The sequence below is a fragment of the Amphiura filiformis genome, chromosome 4, assembly GCF_039555335.1.
Source record: "Amphiura filiformis chromosome 4, Afil_fr2py, whole genome shotgun sequence".
NCBI lineage: Eukaryota > Metazoa > Echinodermata > Ophiuroidea > Amphilepidida > Amphiuridae > Amphiura > Amphiura filiformis.
In genome coordinates, this window is record NC_092631.1 from 27637822 (window position 1) to 27660402 (window position 22581).

The 22581-nt window shown below is 36.4% G+C and overlaps 1 protein-coding gene across 1 annotated transcript in view; it reads left to right on the forward strand.

Moving 5' to 3' along the window:
* Positions 1-22581, forward strand: part of LOC140150764 (dynein beta chain, ciliary-like) — a 143069-nt gene that overhangs the window by 46160 nt on the left and 74328 nt on the right. The window contains exons 6-18 of the mRNA XM_072172866.1: positions 4162-4392; positions 4599-4766; positions 6022-6138; positions 6778-7046; positions 13336-13350; positions 14050-14118; positions 14928-15054; positions 16199-16699; positions 17352-17537; positions 18148-18294; positions 19694-19948; positions 21450-21619; positions 22210-22432. Of these exons, the coding sequence (XP_072028967.1) occupies positions 4162-4392; positions 4599-4766; positions 6022-6138; positions 6778-7046; positions 13336-13350; positions 14050-14118; positions 14928-15054; positions 16199-16699; positions 17352-17537; positions 18148-18294; positions 19694-19948; positions 21450-21619; positions 22210-22432 (2478 nt within the window). The remainder of the gene's footprint in view (positions 1-4161; positions 4393-4598; positions 4767-6021; positions 6139-6777; positions 7047-13335; positions 13351-14049; positions 14119-14927; positions 15055-16198; positions 16700-17351; positions 17538-18147; positions 18295-19693; positions 19949-21449; positions 21620-22209; positions 22433-22581) is intronic.

The following is a 22581-nucleotide window of genomic DNA, read 5'->3' on the forward strand; positions in this document are numbered from 1 at the left end:
TTAAGCACTTCCCAGCAAGTCTTGCGGTTAGCACAGCTGTGTGAGTGAACATGACACCACTGCCGCCCACTGCATACACACGTGCATGGTTAAATTTGAATTTGGACAGATATATTTACAATAAAAACACCTTCTAAAGGTTGGTCGATTTCACATTTTATGTTATCTACAGAAGGTGTGGATTGTCATTCATGCATACATCACTTTAGATCTGAAATCGACCAACTAATAATGACACACGGGCAATTCTAAAACAACATCTTTTGCACAGAGTTCAATGAGAATTGAAAAGTAAAGTGGCAGTTGAAACTCTAGTGATAACACTTTTACAGTGCATGATGGGGCTTCCTTAAATCATCCTCTGGGTATGAAACTTGGTGGGTACAATCAACATTTATAGCCAATTTTTGTGAAGGTCATTTCGGGGTCACCAGAGGTCATCTGAGGTCAAATTTGTAAAACTGCCGGATGGACATGAAATTTGGTGGATACAGTCAACATTTGGAGTCAAATATTTGGAAGGTCATTTCGGGGTCACCAGGGGTCATCTGAGGTCAAATTAGTAAAAACTGACGGATGGGCATGAAACTTGGTAGCTACAGTCAACATTTGGAGTCAAATTTTTGGAAGGTTATTTCAGGGTCACCAGGGTCGCATCTGAGGTCAAATTAGTAAAACTGTCGTATGGGCATGAAACTTGGTGGGTGCAGTCAACATTTAATGCCAAATTTTGGGAAGCTCATTTCGAGGTCAAATTAGTAAAAACTCGTATGGGCATGAAACTTGGTGGGTGCAGTCAACATTTAAAGCCAAATTTTGGGAAGGTCATTTCGGGGTCACTGGGGGTCATTTGAGGTCAAATTAGTAAAAACTGTTGTATGGGCATGAAACTTGGTGGGTGCAGTCAACATTTAGAGCCAAATTTTGGGAAGGTCATTTCGAGGTCACCAGGGGTCATGTGAGGTCAAAATAGTAAAAACTGTCGTATGGGCATGAAACTTGGTGGGTGCAGTCAACATTTAGAGCCAAATTTTGGGAAGGTCATTTCGGGTCACCGGGGTCATCTGAGGTCAAATTAGTAAAACTGTCGGATGGGCATGAAACTTGGTAGCTACAGTCAACATTTGGAGTCAAATTTTGGAAGGTTATTTCAGGGTCACCAGGGGTCGCCATCTGAGGTCAAATTAGTAAAACTGTCGATGGGCATGAAACTTGGTGGGTGCAGTCAACATTTAATGCCAAATTTTGGGACGGTCACCAGGGGTCATTTGAGGTCAAATTAGTAAAAACTATCGTATGGGCATGAAACTTGGTGGGTGCAGTCAACATTTAGAGCCAAATTTGGGGAAGGTCATTTCGGGGTCACCGGGGGTCATTTGAGGTCAAATTAGTAAAAACTGTTGTATGGGCATGAAACTTGGTGGGTGCAGTCAACATTTAGAGCCAAATTTTGGGAAGGTCATTTCAGGGGTCACCAAGGGTCATTTGAGGTCAAATTAGTAAAAACTGTCGTATGGGCATGAAACTTGGTGGGTGCAGTCAACATTTAGGGCCAAATTTTACGAAGGTCATTTCAGGGTCACCAGGGGTCATTTGAGGTCAAATTAGTAAAAACTATTGTATAGGCATGAAACTTGGTGGGTGCAGTCAACATTTAGAGCCAAATTTTGGGAAGGTCATTTCGAGGTCACCAGGGGTCATGTGAGGTCAAAATAGTAAATACTGTCATATGGGCATGAAACTTGGTGGATGCAGTCAACATTTAGAGCCAAATTTTAAGAAGGTCATTTCGGGGTCACCAGGGGTCGTTTGTGGTGAAATTAGTAAAAACTGTCGTATGGGCATGAAACTTGGTGGGTGCAGTCAACATTTAGAGTCAAATTTTTTGGAAGGTCATTTCAGGGTCACCATGGGTCATCTGAGGTCAAATTAGTAACAATTGTGTCGTATGGGCATGAAACTTTGGGTACAGTCAACATTTGGAGTCAAATTATTAAAAGGTCATTTTGGGGTCATCTGAGGTCTAAATCAAAAAAACTCATATGGGTATGAAACTTGGTGGGTACAGTCAACATTTAGAGTCAAATTTTAGAAGGTCATTTTGGGGTCACTAGGGTCATTTGAGGTCAAATTAGTAAAAACTGTCGGATGAGCATGAAACTTGGTGGGTGCAGTCAACATTTAGAGCCACATTTTACGAAGGTCATTTCGGGGTCACTGGGGGTCATTTGAGGTCAAATTAGTAAAAACTTGTATAGGATGAAACTTGGTGGGTGCAGTCAACATTTAGAGCCAAATTTTGGGAAGGTCATTTCGAGGTCACCAGGGGTCATGTGAGGTCAAATTAGTAAAAACTGTCGTATGGGCATGAAACTTGGTGGGTGCAGTCAACATTTAGAGCCAAATTTTAAGAAGGTCATTTCGGGGTCACCAGGGGTCGTTTGTGGTCAAATTAGTAAAAACTGTCGTATGGGCATGAAACTTGGCAGTCAACATTTAGAGTCAAATTTTTAGAAGGTCATTTTGGGGTCACTAGGGGTCATTTGAGGTCAAATTAGTAAAACTGTCGGATGAGCATGAAACTTGGTGGGTACAGTCAACATTTGGAGTCAAACTTTTTGGAGGTCATTTTGGGTCACCAGGGGTCATCTGAGGTCAACTTAGTGAAAACTGTCGGATGGGCATGAATCTTGGGTACAGTCGTCATTTAGAGCCCAATTTTGGGAAGGTCATTTCAGGGTCACCTGAGGTCATCCAGGGGTCATTTAAAGTCAAATTAGTAAAACTGTTATATGAGCATGAAACATGGTAGGTAGGGCTTACAGTCAACATTTAGAGCCAAAATTTTGGAAGGTCATTGCAGGGTCACCATGGGTCATCTGAGGTCAATTTAGTAACAGCTGTCACATGGGCATGAAACTTTGTGGGTACAGTCAACATTTGGAGTCAAATTTGTGGAGGGTCATTTCGGGTCACCAGGGGTCATCTGAGGTCAAATTAGTAAAAACGTTTGGACGGACATAAAACTTGGTGGATGCAGTCAACATTTGCAGTCACATTTTTGGAAGGTCATTTTGGGGTCACCAGGGGTTATCTGAGGTCAAATGAGTAAAAACTGTTGGATAGGCATGAAACCTGGTGGGTACAGTCACTATTTAGAGCCAAAGTTTTGGAAGGCCATTTCAGGGTCACCTGGGGTCAACTGAGATCAAATTAGTATAAACAGACAACACTATTCTTGACATTGTCCTATTTATTTTGATCAGATTCGGTCCATTTGGACCCATTTCTATCCAATTCCACCCGATTCGATTCATGTCGCCAAATAGTAATTCCCTAAATTGATTGATGTATTCTTATATGCTCTGCAAATGAGATGTACCCATTGAATGTGATCTGTCACATTGCACAATCGACTCCAAGAACAATTATTTTCACTGTTACGAAAAAGCGCAGAGCCACAGCGCCATTGGTGCTCTTGTTAGTAATTCTATTAAATTTAGATTTGCACTTATCTAGAATGTCATTGTCTAACATTTGAAAATAGTGATTCCTTGTCTTTGTGCCTTTACAAACAGATATGGTGCATTGGGCTATTCCATTTAAAAACCACACTACCCATGTTTAAGATTTGGGAAATATCTGCCACAGGGGGAGTACGAATTTCAGTGGCAACTCCATTTGAATGTCATACACCCTCTGAGAAAGATTCAATTTGAATCTTCCCCCGACGGAGAATGAGTTTCAAATGGAGCTGCTAATGTGTTAATTCCATTTTAAAGTCATACTCCCCCTGTGGAAGATATTTCCAAAATCATCCACAAAGGTAGTGTGGATTATAAATGGAATAGCCATATTTTCAGGCTTTGGTATAGATTTGGGCCACAATTGTCAGAACACTGGTTTAGTGATGGTTTATAAAAAAAATCTTCTCCAAATAAAAAAAGTGCAGAATTGTCATATTTACCATGATACTGAACAGAAATAGTAGAAAGAAAATGTTTGGTCTCTTTTTGCTTTTTGGTCAAATATGATACATTTTTGGGGTTTGTTTTTGGAACCGCAGCTGCACATCTCTGCACAATCCAAAATCAAGAACACCTCAGAATTACAACTTAATTTACCTAACTTAGATAATATAATTTTTCTTTCCAATTTCAGTGTTCCAATTACCTGGAGCCAACTGAGCTATTCAAGCAGGATCCTGAGGAAGCTTTGGAGAAATGCAGCACTGCTGTCTCCATAATGGAAGGCTTCAAGAAATTGCACCTTGAGCATAGAGATAAGCTTCAGGATTATTTCAAGGAGGGTGAGCCAAAGCTGTGGGAGTTTGCTACACCGATGGTGTTTGCAAGGACTGATGCCTATGTAGAAAGACTGAAAATACTGGTGGTAAGTAGTCACACAATTAAAATAGTAGCAAAACTTTAAAAGTGACGAAGCAGTATGGCCCAGCGGTTGAGCTTTTCGATTCTGGTAGATGTCCCTGGTTCAATTCTCAGTAGGGGAAGTGTTGGGAAGAGGCAAATATAGTAATATAATGATGTTTTGTTCAAACTCATACCAAAGCTTCATATACTCTTGGCATCCTTTTGTAGAAATTCTTTGAGACCACTGTGGAATTCAGTAAGCTGGAGAAGACAGAAATGGGTGGCATCAAGGGCAAAATGTTGAGTGCACAAGTGGAGAAGATATTCGAAGACTTCACAGAGTGCGTCAAGGTCTTTAGTGAGAGATCGTATAATCCACTGGACTCACAGTGTCAGGTAAGAATAGTAGCTATTCCTTTTAAATTCCACACTATCCCTGTGGTAGATAGTCGAAATATCTTCCACATGGGGAGTATGAATTTCAAATGGAATGGACTCATTAGGCAGCTACATTTGAATTTCATACTCTAAGAAAGATTAAACATGAATCTTCCACAGAGAGAGGGTGGGTTTCAAATTGAGCTGGCTAATGTTCTAATTCCATTTGAAATTCACACTCCCTGTGGAAGAGATATATCTTCCACAATCTTTCACAGGGGGAGTATGGACTTTAAATGGATTTGCTCAATTTGTATTGTGCCTATTATAGTTCCATTTGCTAGTATGTATGTGTGTAGAGCATTGTTTCCAAAAATTAAGACTTTCACTATTTTTGCCAAAATGTTTGAAAATCAGGTTTTTGTAGAATAACTTTATAACAATAGATATTAGATAGTGCAAACTACACATTTTTGAAACACTTTTGTTCAGACAAATAATTTGGTGTATCTTTCAACAAGATTAGAGCATTTGCTAATTTTTAGCCCTGTATGACCTTTCTTGACCTCTAGTGGTCACCAGGGGTCAAATCCAAAATGGCTCCATGTGTCTGGAAACGTTTAGATGCTTTTTATCAAAAAGGGCACAATGTTTGAACAGGCTAGGTATGGTGGATGGAAGAAAGAGTAGTTTGGCAGTGATGGATCTATGAGTGTGGCATTAATCACCTGTGATAACACCTTGGTCTGGGGCGGACATTTTAAAAATGAATTTAGAAGAGCAGCAACGACACCACTTGCATTACATTCCAGATGTTAAATCTACATCATATACAAAATTTGAGGAAAAATGAACGAGTCCGTTTTATTTTAGGGCCATTTGTCTATAACTGGTCTTTACATGTTGCCCTCATGGAGAGAGTGCCCGGTGAGGGCGCTATAACCCCCAATTTAGGAACAAAAATGTGATTTAAAAAAAACGGACTCGTGCAAATTTTCTAAAATTTTCAGAGTATGTAGTATTAACATGTAGAAATATAATCAAGTTGTTGCCCTACCTGCTCTTCTCCGAAAAAATAAAAAGTCCTATACCTCAATGATAATGAAACCTAGGTGATATAACCTCGTAAATTTCTAACAATGTCTTTTTAAAAATGAAAGTAATTCCCAGATGATTTTGACAGGTTGTTTAAAATAATATAGATCCGCCAGAGGATGCTCGACATAGTTTTGTAATAATGGTTTACTTTGATTTTTCCCATTCTTTACTGCAGGAGTTTTTAGATGACTACGAGGTGTTTGAGGGACAAGTCCTGGATCTTGATCGCAGGTTAGGGTCTATCATATGCCAGGGATTTGATGACTGCGGGGGACTAGAAAGTATTTTCCAGGTATGATTATGTATCTGTTTGTTACAAAACATGTCAGACCAGGTCTAACTTTAGAATCTAGAACTATGGAGGTATAGACTTAGGGAGGGATCTTTTCTTTTCCCTTAATCGTTTCTTTTCCTCCTTAACTCCTGGCAAAGTCCAAAAATTAAACTGCAGCCATCTAATATAAAGCTACATTTGTTTGTCCTTATACAGGATTTCCAATAACATAGGATAAGGTATGTAAGTCTCCTTAGGACTTATCTCCATAGTTAGACCAACTCTAAAGATAGACCTGGTCCAACTTGTTTTGTGCATATGGACCCAAAGGTTTTTTGCTCCATATGATCATTTGTCCAAAAGGCATTTATTCTGAAGGGTTGTTGTACAAACAAGGTGGCCATTGCTCCACATGGTTATTGTTACAAAAGATTATTTTTCTAAAAGTTTGTTACTCCAAAAGATTTTTTTTGACAGAGCATTAGTCCATGGTATACAAAAGCATGTTCGGACAAACAACCTTTGGAATAAAAACCGTTCGGAACATAAAAACTTTAGAAAATCACCCTGTTCCCCAGCAATAAATTTATGTAGTGAAGATGAATAAAAAAGATAAATTTATAAAGTTTCCTTACAACCTGTTTGCCTATATCATAGCTCCTGGATTGCTACAGCCCTATGCTGGACCGTGAAGTCATCAAGGCAGATTTTGAATACAACTATCCTACAGTTATAAAACTCTTCAGCGTTGATATAGATGATGCAAAGATGATCTACGACAAACAGATGGAACTGCGAAAAGAAACGGAAGGCAAACCGCCACTCAACAAGAACATGCCCGAGATAGCGGGCGCCCTCAAATGGTCACAGCAACTTAGGGCACGTATTGAAAGGCCTATGTCACACTTTAAGTATATTGAACATCCGTAAGTATGATATAGTACTTTGGTACTCGGTTTTTAAAGTCTTATTGGTAGAATAGATTGAACATACAATATATGATCTCCTTTTATACAACCAATATTTATTACCAACATGTCGTCATTGGGCAGGGAAAACCTCCTCTATGTGTCATTGGCCCCTGAACATGTTTAACACAAAACCTCCTATGTAACCGGTTGGCAATTTTGTTTTAAATATGTTCAGGGCCACAAGTACATAGGAGTTTTTTCCTGCCCAATGACGATGTGTAATTCATACCCTACCACGCAAACACAAAAATGTTTTTAAAATGTAACTTGTTATTATCAAGTTTTGGTTATGTTCAAAATGTTTAATGTCGGGTTGTATTTTAATACCTTAAAAGGTCCTAAAAATGTTTTATATAAAAAAACACTACAACAACATTTTATAAATATTATCAAAATGTAATTGTAAAATATTTTTTGGCAAACATTTTTGCAAAAATTTTTGTCAACACTTAAATGACATTGTGTTATTATGTTTTGCAGCAAGTTTTCAAAAATGTTCTTGAATGTTTTAAAAACATTTTATACCCTTTATATAACCTGGCATTTAAACCTTTTCTGTAAAACATTTCGTGTTCGCTGGGTATATAATCAATGTTCTTCTTGTATATATATATTTTTCATTATAACATTTCACTGATTTTATCCTAATTCCTGATCTATTTTCTCAGCTGCATAGTAGTTTATTAAACTATATCCTTATATTAAAACTGCATATGATCAGCATTACACATGAAGTAGTGAACTATTTTAGTATTAGTTGTCAGTAGTTTTAGTATTAATTTTTATTCAAGCAAATGAACCCTCTATCACTAAAAAGGAAAAAAATACAAAAAACTAAAACAAAACAAAAATTTCAGAGCAGGGCCAAAACTAGAACTAGTTCTAGTTCCTTCGCATGCATTGGCCACGAAGCGGCCAACGAGGCGCTTGCACTGAGGACTGGTGGATTTTGTAATGTCAGAGGGCCTGTCATTGTCCCCTATGCACTGAACAAACTGCTAGGCCAAAACATGTGTGCAGTATTATACAAATGTTCACATGCACTCCAGGGATTATACTTCCAATGTTGTCAACACTCTAGGAAAGTGCAGGGGTGTGATTTGTCTGGATTTTCTGGATTTTTTGTGGCCAAAATTTACGCAATTTTATTGATTTCCAGCCCATTTTAAGGTATTTTTGCCCAATTTCATGCTGTTTTTCTGATATTTTTTTTACTATTTCCTGGATATTTCACAAGCTTTGAATCACATCACTGAAAGTGTTTGATGACTGCTTGTGAATTGGCTCATATTGCTTGGTCACATTTCTTAAAGGTGCTTGACCAGATTTAAAGGTGAAAGCTCATATTTTTCTCATAACCCCAATGAAATTTTAGGCCTGGAATATATTTCCTTTTTGGTGATATGAACAAAAACATGGTAATTTGGGGTTTACTGCACCCTGGCCTGAAGTCATTTACACATTTTTACTTTTAGAATCCAAATTCAATCCTTGGAATAAGAATTTTTTTGTGATGGGCCTCAATCTGGGCACAGTCTGGTCACACCTTAGAGCCATGGTTGAGTGTATAATGTATGCCCCCTATCTTTGATTATTTTTTAACTTTGATTTCACATATGTGGTGTGATCAAGCAAAATCAGTTTGAAGCATATTCAATTTTCAGATATTTACATGATTGTATAAAGCATTTGCAAATCTATAGTTTGCAGAAATCCCCATTGAAATTAAACATTTAGTTCCAAAGATATGAACAGTTGAAGTGTTTCAAAAGAATATGCAACAAAAGAAATGATTGTCATTGTTTGGCTATCTGAAAATCAGTATATCCAACTTTCGACTGATTGTGCTTGATCACATCACATATATTATATTTTCCGCTTATATATTCCATTAAATATCATTCTAGATTGTCAACACATTGGGCCAGATGTAGTCACATTTCATTTTTGCCATGAAAATATTGGGGCACTTTTGATGCATTCAATTTTAGTTGGGGCATGTGTCACACACAGAAAAGGTTCAAACAAGTGTGTTGATAAGTTTAAAAAATACTTTGCCTCATGTTGTGTGTCTGTGTTATGTTAGCTAATTGTTCCTGAAAATACTCATTTCAAGAAACAATGGGCTATTCCATTTAAAATCCACACTACCTTTGTGGAAGATTTTGGAATATCTTCCATAGGGGGAGTATGATTTTTAAATGGAATTAACACATTAACCAGCTCTATTTAAAACTCAACCTCCCTCTGTGGAAGATTCAGGGTGAATCTTTCTCAGAGGATGTATGAGATTCAAATGCAGCTGCCGAATGTGTTCATTCCATTTTAAATTCATACTCCCCTGTGGAAGATATTTCCAAAATCTTCCACAGAGGTAGTGGATTTTAAATGGAATAGCCCAATCAGTATACTGAACCAGAACACCCTGAAATTAGTCAAATCAGAGGCATTTTTGGAATAGTTCATGAATGTGCTAACAAAGTATTCTAACGGCGAGCAAAAAAAGCAGAATCTAATATTTGCACTGAGGGTAGAAGTAAAGTATGCACATATTGATAACTCTGGCATGAGCGAGGCTGCTGAATTTGGACACCATGGTTATCATTAAATAAAAGGTGAGCAGTCAATGCTGGAGATGAGCTATTAACTTGCAGAAAAAGTTGTTTACAATGGGACTTCAGTAGAAAAAACATTTTGATTGCTTTTAAGATGATTTGTTTGTTTGTTTGTGATTTCAATTTTTTTATGGGAAATTTTTTCAAGAAACAGTTAAATGTATAACTTTTTTGTCACTTTGATACCCAATCCAGTAGGTCCCCCCACTTTAATGCTAGTTCTGCAATTTTTTATAAGGAGCATTGTAACAGACTATCAGTGCCTTAGCTAGCTATCCGTCTGCTAGTCATTTTGGACAGGAAGTTTGCTCCTTGGAAGGGTAAAATTAATGCCTTTTATAGTCGCCAGATTATAAATAAAGCTATTGAAATGTCTACTGAACTTTTACGACCAGTTTTAAAAAACAAGGACAAAACAACACAAATTCTAATTTTTTATGCCCACAATAGTTGCAAGAAGTCTGATTTTTTGTTTTGTTTAAAAGTTCAAATTAGAACAGGAATTTTTATTAAAATGATGGGCAAATCTAAATTTCTAGCTAAGATCCTGCTGACCATAATCCAAAGGTAATCCATAAAAGACCCATGTTCGAACCCATATCTTGGAAGTATTTAGTCATATAGTTTCAAAAGAATGACTAACAAAAAGAATGACTAACAAAAAAAATGACTAACAAAAAGAATGGCTAACATAATGCAGCAATAAAATAGTTATTACATATAAAAGGAGGAAAAGAATTTTATCAAATTTTTTGAGGTTAGCCTTTTTTTGGACACCAAGTATTTTCACATTTTTGATACCATTAAGGGCTGGGGTATGAACGTTTGGACAGTATTTATTGTGGGACATTAGAGCACATCAGACATATCGAATTGCATTCTGAATACGAAGAATGTCATTCTGATATCACATAATTTTCATTTTTTGAAATTCGCAATTCAATACACATTTTATGGCAAATCATTAAAAATTGATATTTTTGATATTTAACAGTACTTGAAGTAAACTTTATAAATCTGATGATTTATACTTAAAGTGTATGTAGGTAGGATGAAAAGCCGACGATCAATTGAAAATTTTGACCTTTCGTATTGAAGATATGGATTTTTTTCCCAAAACACCAAAAAAAAAAAAAGGTCTTTTGGGAAAAAATCCATATCTTCAATATGAAAGGTCAAAATTTTCAATTGACCGTCGGCTTTTCCTCCCTGCTACATACACTTTAAAATATGTCATTAGATTTATATAATATACTTCGAGGACTGTTATATATCAAAAATTTGAAAAATATCAATTTTTTATTATTTGTCATAAAATTTGTATTATATTGTGATTTTCAAAAATGAAAATTATTTGATATCAGAAAGACATGCTTCAGATTCAGAATGCAATTCTGATAGGTCTGAGGTGCTCTCATGTCCCGCAGTGTGTTAGGGCTTTGAAGTTCATTGTCACAACAGAGTGAATTTTAAAAGGATTACATTATGCATAAATCATAATGCTGTTACTACAACAGCAAATTGCTATCTAAAAGAAGGGTAATGCTGTACACCAGGCACAAAAAGAAACTCGTCAGTTATATTCATCATTGCTGTTCAATAACTTGATAATTTTGGATTATTCTGAAATATACATTTTGTTAATTGGACTTTGCTTTCTCATTTGACACCCTGTTCATGAAAAACAAACAAGAATTGACCAAGATATGCGCCTCAAAGCCTCAAACCCCAAAATCAAAAGTTGCATTTTCAACGATTTTCAATGTGAACGCATCATTATATTGCACACAAGCACCACGGGCCAATCAATAAAGCACACAGTGTAACAGGCACAATTGAATCGTTAAAATTGCAACTTTTCATTTTGGGGTTTGAGAGTTTGGAGGAGCATATCTTGGTCAATTTTTGCTCAATGTTCACGAACATGGTGTCAAATGAGAAAGAAAAGTCCAATTAACAAAATGTATATTTCAGAATAATCCAAAATTATCAAGTTATTGAACAGCAAGGATGAATATAACTGACGAGTTTCTTTTTGTGCCTGGTGTATACTTTGCACCCAATTGTTGTGTCGGAGGCACTAAAAATTTAATTAACGTATCAAAACCCATTATTTAACCATTTTTACTGCCGAGGACACATTATTTGGGTGTAAAGGATTAGGCAGCAACTGTTATTTTAATTCTTTAGCTGCAAAAATAGTTTGATTTAAAAAAGAAAATATTTTTTTGCCCAAATAGTTAAGTTGTTTACATCAAGGTAAAGCATGAAATGTGTTATCCACGGCGCAAGTGACAGTACATATCATGGGGGGGTGTACATAACCTTGCATGATGTTCTGTGCATGATGTTCTGCATAGAATGTGCACACTTTGCTATACGTTCCATATGCATGTTATTTCAAATAGGCCTATAATATAATGCACATTATTTCAAATATATGTGACATGATCAAGGGAAATGAGTCGGATGTCGCTAATATTGATTTTGAGATATTGGGAAAGAATGTGTTCAAATTCTTTTAATTTGTTTTATAGTGTTTTTTGCGATTGATAAATTGATGTAACCTTGCAAAGATAAGTCGTATCAACATGAGGTTTTTAGTTTCTAAAAGCTCTAAATGTCTTCTTTAGAAACATATGTAAAACTCATTTTCGACCAAGGTTAGACATGTGACTCATTCCCTTGATCATGTCACATATATATGCTCTCACATGATGCGTTTGACAAATCAAAGTGCATGATTTTCAATAATGGGCTGGGAGGGTAAAAGAATAAATTGGCTATTACAGTTCAAATCCATACAGCCCCTATATGGACGATATAACCTTATTCTTTCACAATGTGAGTGTAGATTTCAAATGGAGTCACCCATTCAGGTAACCCCATTTGAAATTCACACGCCCTGTGTGGAAGATTAACGTCATGTCTTCCATAGGGGGTGTATGGATATCAAATAGACTAGACTAGCCCAATATTACTGCAAAATCTGCTCCAGCCACTTGAATCTATCATTTTGTTTCCTCTCTAGATATCAAGATATTCAATGGGCTTCTTATTGGGCTGCATGTAGACCTCCATTGGATAATTAATGTCATTTTAGCAAAGACACAGATCAACACTTTAAGACAGCGGAAAATACAATTTATAGAACTGCTAAGATTTTATCGTAAAGGTTCGCCTAATGGCACACATGGACTCCTTTGCCTTGGAGTAAATTTCATGTACAAATAGATAGCTCCCTCCTCTGAAAATTCCAACAAGAATTAAGGGTATGTGCCCTAATTTACTGGTGGGATTTTTATGGGAGGGCACTTTTAGTTTGTGCCTGAAATTCTAGTTATGTCAAGGAACCCATAGCGTCATTAGGCGAATCTATACGGTATAGGCCTAATGTGCCCTGATAGAAAGCAGGCTTACCTACATCATGTATCATTGAACATTTGGAGTACTTGATCTGGGTCTTAATCTCCATTGTAGAACCCTTCTTTTGTAGAAAACTCTGTAGAATATTACTTTAACCATTGCATGATTCATTATATTGAATGTTTTCTTTCCTTTCATAACATTCTTTCTTGTAATTGCATGCTTTCTCCTCTCCAAATTACCCATGATTCCCTGTGATACAGGACAGCGATCAAAAGGTAAAGTTTCTGTGTGGTTATATTTTAAATGTTTAACTTCTTTTCTAAACTTTTGAATTATCCATTCTGTCCTTTTAAAAGACCATTCTTGTTAAATTGCATATAATGTACAACTACACATTACATCTTCAGTATCTATGGTTTTAGATAATTTATAAAAAATAATTTAAATTGGTTGCTCAAAGTGTTTACCAACTATATAACAAACCCAACATGACTTACAAAATATGATCACATGACAAAAAAAAAGTTTAATAAAATACACGATGCTACTTTCAAAATACTATTGTACTGTTTGTACATGTATGGTACAGCAAGTTTGAGTGTTTTAACCAGTCATGATGGGACTAAGCAATGGCTGCTTTAGGGGAACCCCTGGTTAACATAATTATATATAATTTGACATTGATAACAAAATATTGGCTTTTTGCATAGAAAATTAAGGAAGAAAGATGTTAAAAGTATGTTTTGAGCCATATAACAGAGATCTGTATAAAAAGGTCTGTATTAAAGATAGTGCACTGTATTTGAATGAAATGTACATGTAATGACATATGTGTATGTTAAATACAAACCATAGTTGAATTTCTATCATAAGATCTGTATGTGTAAAGCTGGCAACTCTAATAAGGACAGAGTTGTTGTCGTAGCCCTGTGTGCAGCTTTTAAATGACTTGAACCTTATACTTCTATTTGCAGAGTGATGCAGACAGAAGCAGCAAAGAGCATATTTGCCAAGTATGAGCAGATGATGGCACTGTTATCCAAGTAAGTTCAAATGAAATATTTAGAGAATAAAGGTATTGTTTTTAGCCGCTGGAGTGCATCTATCGTCTCATATAACACGGGCGACATCATTATTTTAAGTAAATGCTAAAAATAATGATGTCGCGTGTTATATGAGACGATAGATGCACTCCAGCGGCTAAAAACAAAACATTTATTCTCATTCTTAAACATTTCAATAAAAATAAATCATAAGTATATACCAAATTTTAATCAAATCAAACCTACATTTTACAAGGAATTACCTAGGGCTTAGAATCGATCAGTCCTGTTGTTGCTATGCACAATCCGATTGGTTCAAATAAGCGTCACGAGTATCAGCGTCGACACGCACGCAGCGCTTAAGGTGTGTGATATCGTGTCATATCACACGGGTAAGAACCAATAAGATTGCAAGAACATTCTCAAGTGTTTAAGAATTTACATTGCATGTATATGAGACTTAATGCTCTAATATCCATTGGCACAGTTCATGAACCTCCATTCAATAATCATAGATTAGAATTTGACCACAAGTTGTAGAGTATGAAGTTTTATACCTAACTCATTGAAAGGTCTTTCTATGAATGTACAAACAGAGTATGTTAAGTGTTTCAGGAAAAGGTTTCTGAATTAAAACTTGATGTTGTCTGTGTTGATAATAGGTAATAAATTTTATGTGCAATTTATCATCTAAATTTGCTCAGGTAAGCAAATTTCCTCATTGATTAATGGTGCGAGAATTGCTTTTGTTGGAAATATCTTCTAGTACGTACATGTATATAACAACTTCATTACTTATTCTTTATCAGATATGAAGAGAATGTGTACAAGGAATGGGTTGCTTCTGTGGACGTAACTTGCTCAACAACGCTCAATTTTCCACTGATCACTAGAAATAAGGAAACCAAACTTATCTCTGTCAACTTTGACCCCAAGGTATGTTGTCATGCTAATAAGGACACTCTAATCAAATAGTCAAAGGAATGTAAAATGGGCTATTCCATTTAAAATCCACACTACCCTTGTGGAAGATTCAGCTAAAGTCTTATACAGAGGGAGTACGAGTTTCGAATAAAATAGACAATTCGGGTATCTTCTATTTGAAATACTCACTCCAGTTGTGGAAGATAAAGGTAAAGCGATAATACAGGGGGAGTATGAGTTTCAAAATGATTAACCCTGACCAATTATATTTGAAAAACAGACTCCCCCTATGGAACATATTTCCAAAATCTTCCACAGGGGTACGGTGGATTTCAACTGGAATAGCCCAATGATAGAATAAACAAGTAAATAAAATTATAGTAATTTTCTTGCTATTTCAGAATCATTAAGTTTGTTTGTTAAAAACCAATGTTGATTTGATTCCTTACTGTCTTATTTGTTGACAGAGTCCTAGCTACTAGTTTGAGTCCACAGAACTTATTCAAACATTATTTTCAGATTAAACATATGTCCCTGGCCTTAATTTTGCCTGTCCCAGGAGCAAACTGCCTGTCCGAAATGATGGGTGAACGGTTGGCTTGCTAACACCCTGTTGGTTGACCTCATCAGAATGATTCGCTGATCCACTTTCCCAGTTGCAATTTGATTCCTTTCAATTCTTCAAATGTGGATCATGACTTGGCAAATTAGTAATTTTCCTTTAGTTTCTGGTGAATGGGTTTTTCCTTCTCATGGTTTCCATTCCTTCTGCTACCTCTGTAGTCCTTTTTTCAGGGATGAAAATTTTCAGTGTTTTAGCAGATTTCATGGTTTTTATTGTTTTCAGTGTTTTTCAGCCTCTTTCTGAATCAAATTCACAGAAAATGGCAAAAAACATGATCAGTGTTGTTTTTTCAAGAACAATTCTCATGCCTGTTTTTTACAGTGCTCTCTGCCAAGGATCTTTGCATCCTTCTAATTGTGTTTTTTGCCCAAGCTGAATGGTCCGATATAGGTGACTTAGTTTGTTCATATTTAAGTTTTTAACTTTCGCTTTGTGTTCTTAGACTTGTGCCATGTGAGCATAACTTCAGCCGATCCAAATAATTCTACATAATTTACCAAATTATTTATTTTACTTGTTCTTATTCCATAGTTGGTAGCTGTTCTTCGTGAGGTCAAATACCTTCTTATAAGGTCAGAGGAAGATATACCTGAAAGTGCCAACGCAATCTACGCAAAACATGAAACACTACGCAAATACGTTGCCAACCTAGACCTGACGGTCGCTTGGTACAACAAAATACGCACAACTGTCTTAGAAGTAGAATTTCCCCTTATAGAGGGACAGTTAGAGGACATTGATAGAAACCTGGAAAGGGCCGAAAAACATCTCAACTGGAACGGTGACGGCGTGTGGGATTACATTCAACAGATACGGGATCAGGTGCGAGATTTGGAGAAGAGGGTCCAGCAAGCTAAAGACAATGTGGATATGATTAAGAAGATCATGGAGACGTGGGCTCAGAAGTCATTGTTTGAGAGGAAGGAGATGAAGGAGAATGCCTTACTGGGATTGGACGACAGGAAAGAACGATTGAACAAACGATATGGGGAGATAACTTCTTCTGGCGTGAAGATACATGGACTTGCCGAGGTAGGTAGCCAAGTGAAATCAAATTTGAATCATTTTCAACTCATTAGGCACAGGATTGGCGTAATCTGACCGACCCTAAAAGTAGGCCCAACCCTAAAAGTAGGCCCGATCCTAAAAGTAGGCCTGACCCTGACTTATTTTTTTTTTTTAAAAAAAGAAAAGAATTAAATTAAATTAACTTTAAAAAAAAAAGAAAAGAATTTGCAAGGCCTTTATCAAATGCAATTTACAGCTTTAAAAGTAAAACAAATTTAAAACCCTACCTACCTACCTACCCTAATTTTTTATTATGTTGCGCCAATCAAACAATTTTTTAGGCCTTATACATGCAAACTGTGTATAGGAATATCAGCGTATAAATATCAAAATTGGACTTAACTGTCAGTGTTTTTATTGTGAACAATATGTCAAATTTGTCCAAGTCTTGCAGACTCTTTATTTGGGCAAAATTAGTTCCTCAATTTTCTGAAATCAAGAGTAAGGTGTATTGGTGTATTTGTGGTTATTGTAATATCATGCATAGTGTGCAAGTGAACTTTAAAAGATATATAAGGTTTTTCTGTGTATGATTTGCAAATGAAATATTTCATTTAAACCAATATCATGACCTTTGACATATGGTTTCTTTTTTCTTTCACAATCACATCAACAGGAAAACATGGGACTGTTTAAAGCGGATGAATCTACTGACACATGGAAAGCCTATGTGGATTACCTGGATGATATGGTGGTCGATGGCTTCTTCAACTGTATCTATTGTAGTCTGCACTACCTGCTGGAAAACACAGATTCTAAAGTTTGTAGGATTCCATTGTTTGAAGCAAGGATGGAATTACAGGTATGATGCAAGAATGTCAAATTTATATAAAACAACTGCTATGGACAGCTTATCAATTGTCAAAGGAACTTTTCAATTTGTTTTTCCCTGATCCTTTAATGTCTACCAGCAGGTGCATGTGAGAAATAAACATGAATGTTCATCCATGTTTGTGAGATACATGAAGTTCACCAAAAGATAATTGAGTTGATCATTTGAGAAAAATGCCCAAAATGTTTCCGATTTCTTTTTTGGCTTTTTTCATGAATCTTATATTGATCTTGTAACCTCTCAAAATCATAGAATCCATAGATTAAGATATAGACCATTCACAAACAGGCAAAGTCCCTGTACTTTATATGCTGAGAATTATCGCATAGTCACGAGGGCCTATCTTTCGATCTTGTGTGTCTACAAATCATTGCCAGCATTGCGTGCCTTCCCATGATGCAATAGAATATGTGGTATTTGTGTTGTCCTTCACACTGCTCAGAACAATTGGCCCTCATTAACAGATGATGCCAGGACTTTGCCTGTTATTAGTCAATAGTCTGTATATCATCAGTTATAATACAATCAAATAAACTTGATCACATTCTTCACACCAATTATAATTTTATTTTATTTGCAGGTACCAGATATGACGTTTGTACCATCATTGGATTATGGAGTCTCTGATGGTTTGTATGATTTAGTTGAGATGCTTATTAGCGACATCTACAAGATGGCGTCGTTGGTGAAGAGACTGGCAGAACACAATGGCACACAACATTATCAGGTGAGAGGGTAGGGAATATATTATCAGGTGAGAGGGTAGGGAATATATTATCAGGTGAGAGGGTAGGGAATATATTATCAGGTGAGAGGGTAGGGAATATATTATCAGGTGAGAGGGTAGGGAATATATTATCAGGTGAGAGGGTAGGGAATATATTATCAGGTGAGAGGGTAGGGAATATATTATCAGGTGAGAGGATAGGGAATATATTATCAGGTGAGAGGGTAGGGAATATATTATCAGGTGAGAGGGTAGGGAATATATTATCAGGTGAGAGGGTAGGGAATATATTATCAGGTGAGAGGGTAGGGAATATATTTTTGATGATTTGAAGTGAAGTAACATATTTATTTGGGGGTTGGGGAAACAAATCAACTCACGATTAAGCAATATTTCTTAACTTAAAGTTAGTTGTCTTTGATTGTTGGGACTGAAAGACAGTCTGTGTAATTTAGCTCCTAAATACTACTGGATCCTGTTTGGAAAAATGAAGACCCTGTTTATAACTTGATGTATTGCATGACCCAATGTGACAAATTCAGCAGCTTTTTTTCAGGCGACAAAACTTCAAGACGAAGAACAAAGGCACAAGAAAGAAAACCATTTGATCAGAAAATCTCGGGAGAACTGAGAATAGCAGTGGAAAATGGAAAACTTGTTGTTTGTTGCAATGAGAAAATGCACACAAAAATGGCACGCTATATACTTGCTCCTATGGCTTTTGGCCTATTGGATCATTCCCGTTGAAATCCATACAACCCCTTTGACAGAAATGACCATAATCTCCCACACAGGGGGTGTAGATTTTAAATGAAGTCACCCATTCAGATAATCCAATTTGAAATTCACACTCCCTGTATGGGAAATTAGTAAGGGCATGTGTTCCATAGGTTTATGGATTTCAACTGCAATAGCCCATTGTACTTACTGAGTTGTATCCAGAATGGGGTAAATTCCCAGGGGGTACTCAGTCCAAATTACCATATATAGGGGACATGTCGCAAACATGGGTAGCACTCTCAGCCTTTTGGTATATCAATGGCCCCTTTTCTAGGCCAATTTTGGTATATGGAAGGGTCTTTTTTTCAAAATTGTCTTGTTTCTTTTTTTAGAAAATATCCTAATTTTACCTCATTGTGCCAAAATGTTTGACATTTCTCCAAGATTTGGGGAAAATGTTGTAAAAACTATAAGAAAATTTGTGTTACATTTGGCTGAAAATTTTGATTTTTGGTATATTGTTGGATCCAAATTTTTTGAAAATTGGTATATTGATGAGTCCACTTTCAAATTCTGAGCAGCACACCCCGGGGTAAATTAGACCACCATGGCCATCAAATTTATGAAACATGCTCTAAATTAATCTTTTTTTCACCCATTCATCACCATAAAATGGCAGACTGACCTTGAGGAAATGATGGAACTCTCTGAAATGCGTCAAGAACTGATGGACCGTGTGCAGACCATCATGAGCAAAGCCCAAGAATACCGTAATTCCTTTGACAACTACGCCTATCTGTGGGTGGATGACAGGAAGGAATTTATGCGTCAATTCTTGCTCTATAATCACGTGTTGACGACAGAGGAGATTGAAGCCCATGCTGAGGAAGGAGTTCCAGAGTGTCCGCCTACGCTGGATCAATTCAAGGAACAGGTGAGTGGAAAGAATGCGTGATTTATTGCTCTGCATGCTAGGCGTAGGCTTCAACATCCAAGTTTTGAGATATTTTCTCAAAATATCAAGAGCTATCTCAAACTACTGAACTAATTCTAGGCTTGTTTGTACTCATTTTAATGCATTTTTTCATGCTGTGGATTCCAAATATGATCATGAAAATGTACAATTCTTAATTTGTTTTAATTTTTAAAAGAAATTTTGAAACATATCGTCTGCAGTGGAATGTGACCATTTTGACCTTTCGTATTGAAAATAATAATTTGCATTTTTTTTTCCAAAGGACATACAAATTTGAGGTCTTTTGGGGAAAACAATGTATATCTTCAATACTTCAATGGTGTTAAGTTTACTTCAAGGACTGTTAAATGTCCAAAAATATCAATTTTTAATAATTTGCCATAAAATTTGTATTATAGCACGAATGTCAAAAAATCGAAATTATTTGATATCAGAAGGACAGGTATTTAGAATGCAATTTTGTGTGACTTGTGTGTGCTCTCAGATCCCACAAAAAATACTGTGCAAATGTTGCTATTTCATTTCTAAGGGCATATCATACTATCAGTCACAGTGAGCGATAATCGCTAGTAATTAAAGGCTTAACATTTAGCGTTTTCACAGTAGCTACCAGTGTCCAGTTGCAACTAGTAACATAGCCACAAAGTTGCCATCAAGTCAACCGGTTGTGATTTGACGCTAGGGCATGCTACACAGTGACATCGCCCCGATATCTTCATAGTAGAAATCGCCATGGTAGGTTGAATCCACAGCCACGAAAGGTCATTTTATTCGGACCTTATGAGATGCATATTATTAGCGAAGTGACCTGACTAAGGCTACTGACAAAAGACGGGTAATTGATTTTTCGCTCTGTGAGCAAGCTTGTATACGACATTGCGGTCAATGGTTATACTCTCTCCACTTGAGTGATCGTGAGTGCCGCTATAGCCTGCTGGGCGCTGTAGTCCATATACAGGACCAACGCAATATAAAATTGATAGTTTTGGTGAAATTTCGAGTTCAAAGCGCACGGCCAATTTTCAAAGCGCACGCTAACGACTATAATATCTGTTCAACACGTATTTTCAAGTGTATGAGACCACATCTGGTTTCTTGAGAAAAATTCATTTACGGCAGAAATTCATCATTTTCGAACCCAGTATCCGAAGATTTTCGTCTGATATCAAAATCGTGCATAGCAATTCACGTGTATCGATCCCGTGTATTCGTTTTAATGTCTCTGCTGCACCAAATAATTATTAGCCAGGCGATGTCAGTGTGTGCTAGTGACTTATTGATCAGATATCGGCAATCACTTTTCCGATAAGCGGTAGAAATTGTGTTATAAAACAGTGATTGCTTAGTATAATATGGCCTTTAACTTCAAGAAAGCTGAAAATAATGTGGCTGAAAACAAAAACATGGTATTTTATGAGTAAGCTTAAACCAAAATTATTATTATTTTTTATTTATTCAGGTTGACTCGTATGAGACGATCTACACAGAAGTCGACGCTGTACAACCAGTTGCAACATTTGATAACTGGTTCCGAGTTGATGGTAAACCATTCAAGCAAGCCTTACTTAACATCATCAAGAAATGGAGCTTCATGTTCAAACAGCATCTTATAGACCATGTTACTAACAGGTATGATTAGTGATGTTCCACAAGGATCAATTTTAGGCCCCCTGTGTCAAGAACAATATAAATATTTGTCTGAGTCACCTCTATGGTCAATCTCAAAAACTTAAAGATAAAAATATCAAGTGTAGCACTCAAATGGTCAATATGAGGTGCTGTCTTGGGGGTGCTTAATTTTATTTTGGGTGGGATCTGCTTCTAGGAGTGGGATTCTAAAAGCTAATTCCCAAATTATACCAAATATAGTGAAAAAAAAAACCAATGCCCTAAATATGCTAATTATTATCTAGATTTTAAAATGATTTCTGACTAAAATTAGGCTTCTTTTGCCGAAAAATTATGAAATTTCTATGATAAATGTTGTTACATGATAATGAAAATCAGTACATTTCAAATTAGTGTAAAACTTTGAAAATGCATGCTTCTCTAAACCAATTTTTGCAATATTGCAACCATTCAAACATAAAAGCCTGGTAATTCAACCCTTTTCAGCCATACATTCCTGTACCCTCCTATTCACTCAAATCCTCCAGAGGGTGCCGGGCATCATTTTGAGCTAAATATCAACCAAACAATTTACTATTCTGTTCTTATAGTTTGAGTGAGCTGAAGGAGTTCATCAAAGTGACTGATGAAGGTTTGAGACAGGATGTTGAGGATGGCGATTACGATGGTCTGGTGGACTGCATGGGCCATCTGCTGGCGGTCAAGGACAGACAGGATTCCACTGATGAGATGTTTGAGCCACTTAAGCAGACTATTGAATTGCTGAAGACTTATGAACAAGAAATGTCAGAGGAGGTCCACACTCAGTTACAGGTGAGTTGGCAATTATTAGGCCACAAAAATAAAGACTTTAAAGAGTTTTTGATTTGTCAAAACCAATTGAAGAAACTTGTTTTTGCCAAACAACATTTGAAAATAAATCAAAATAAATTTGTCAACATATTACCACTTCCTTTTAGGTA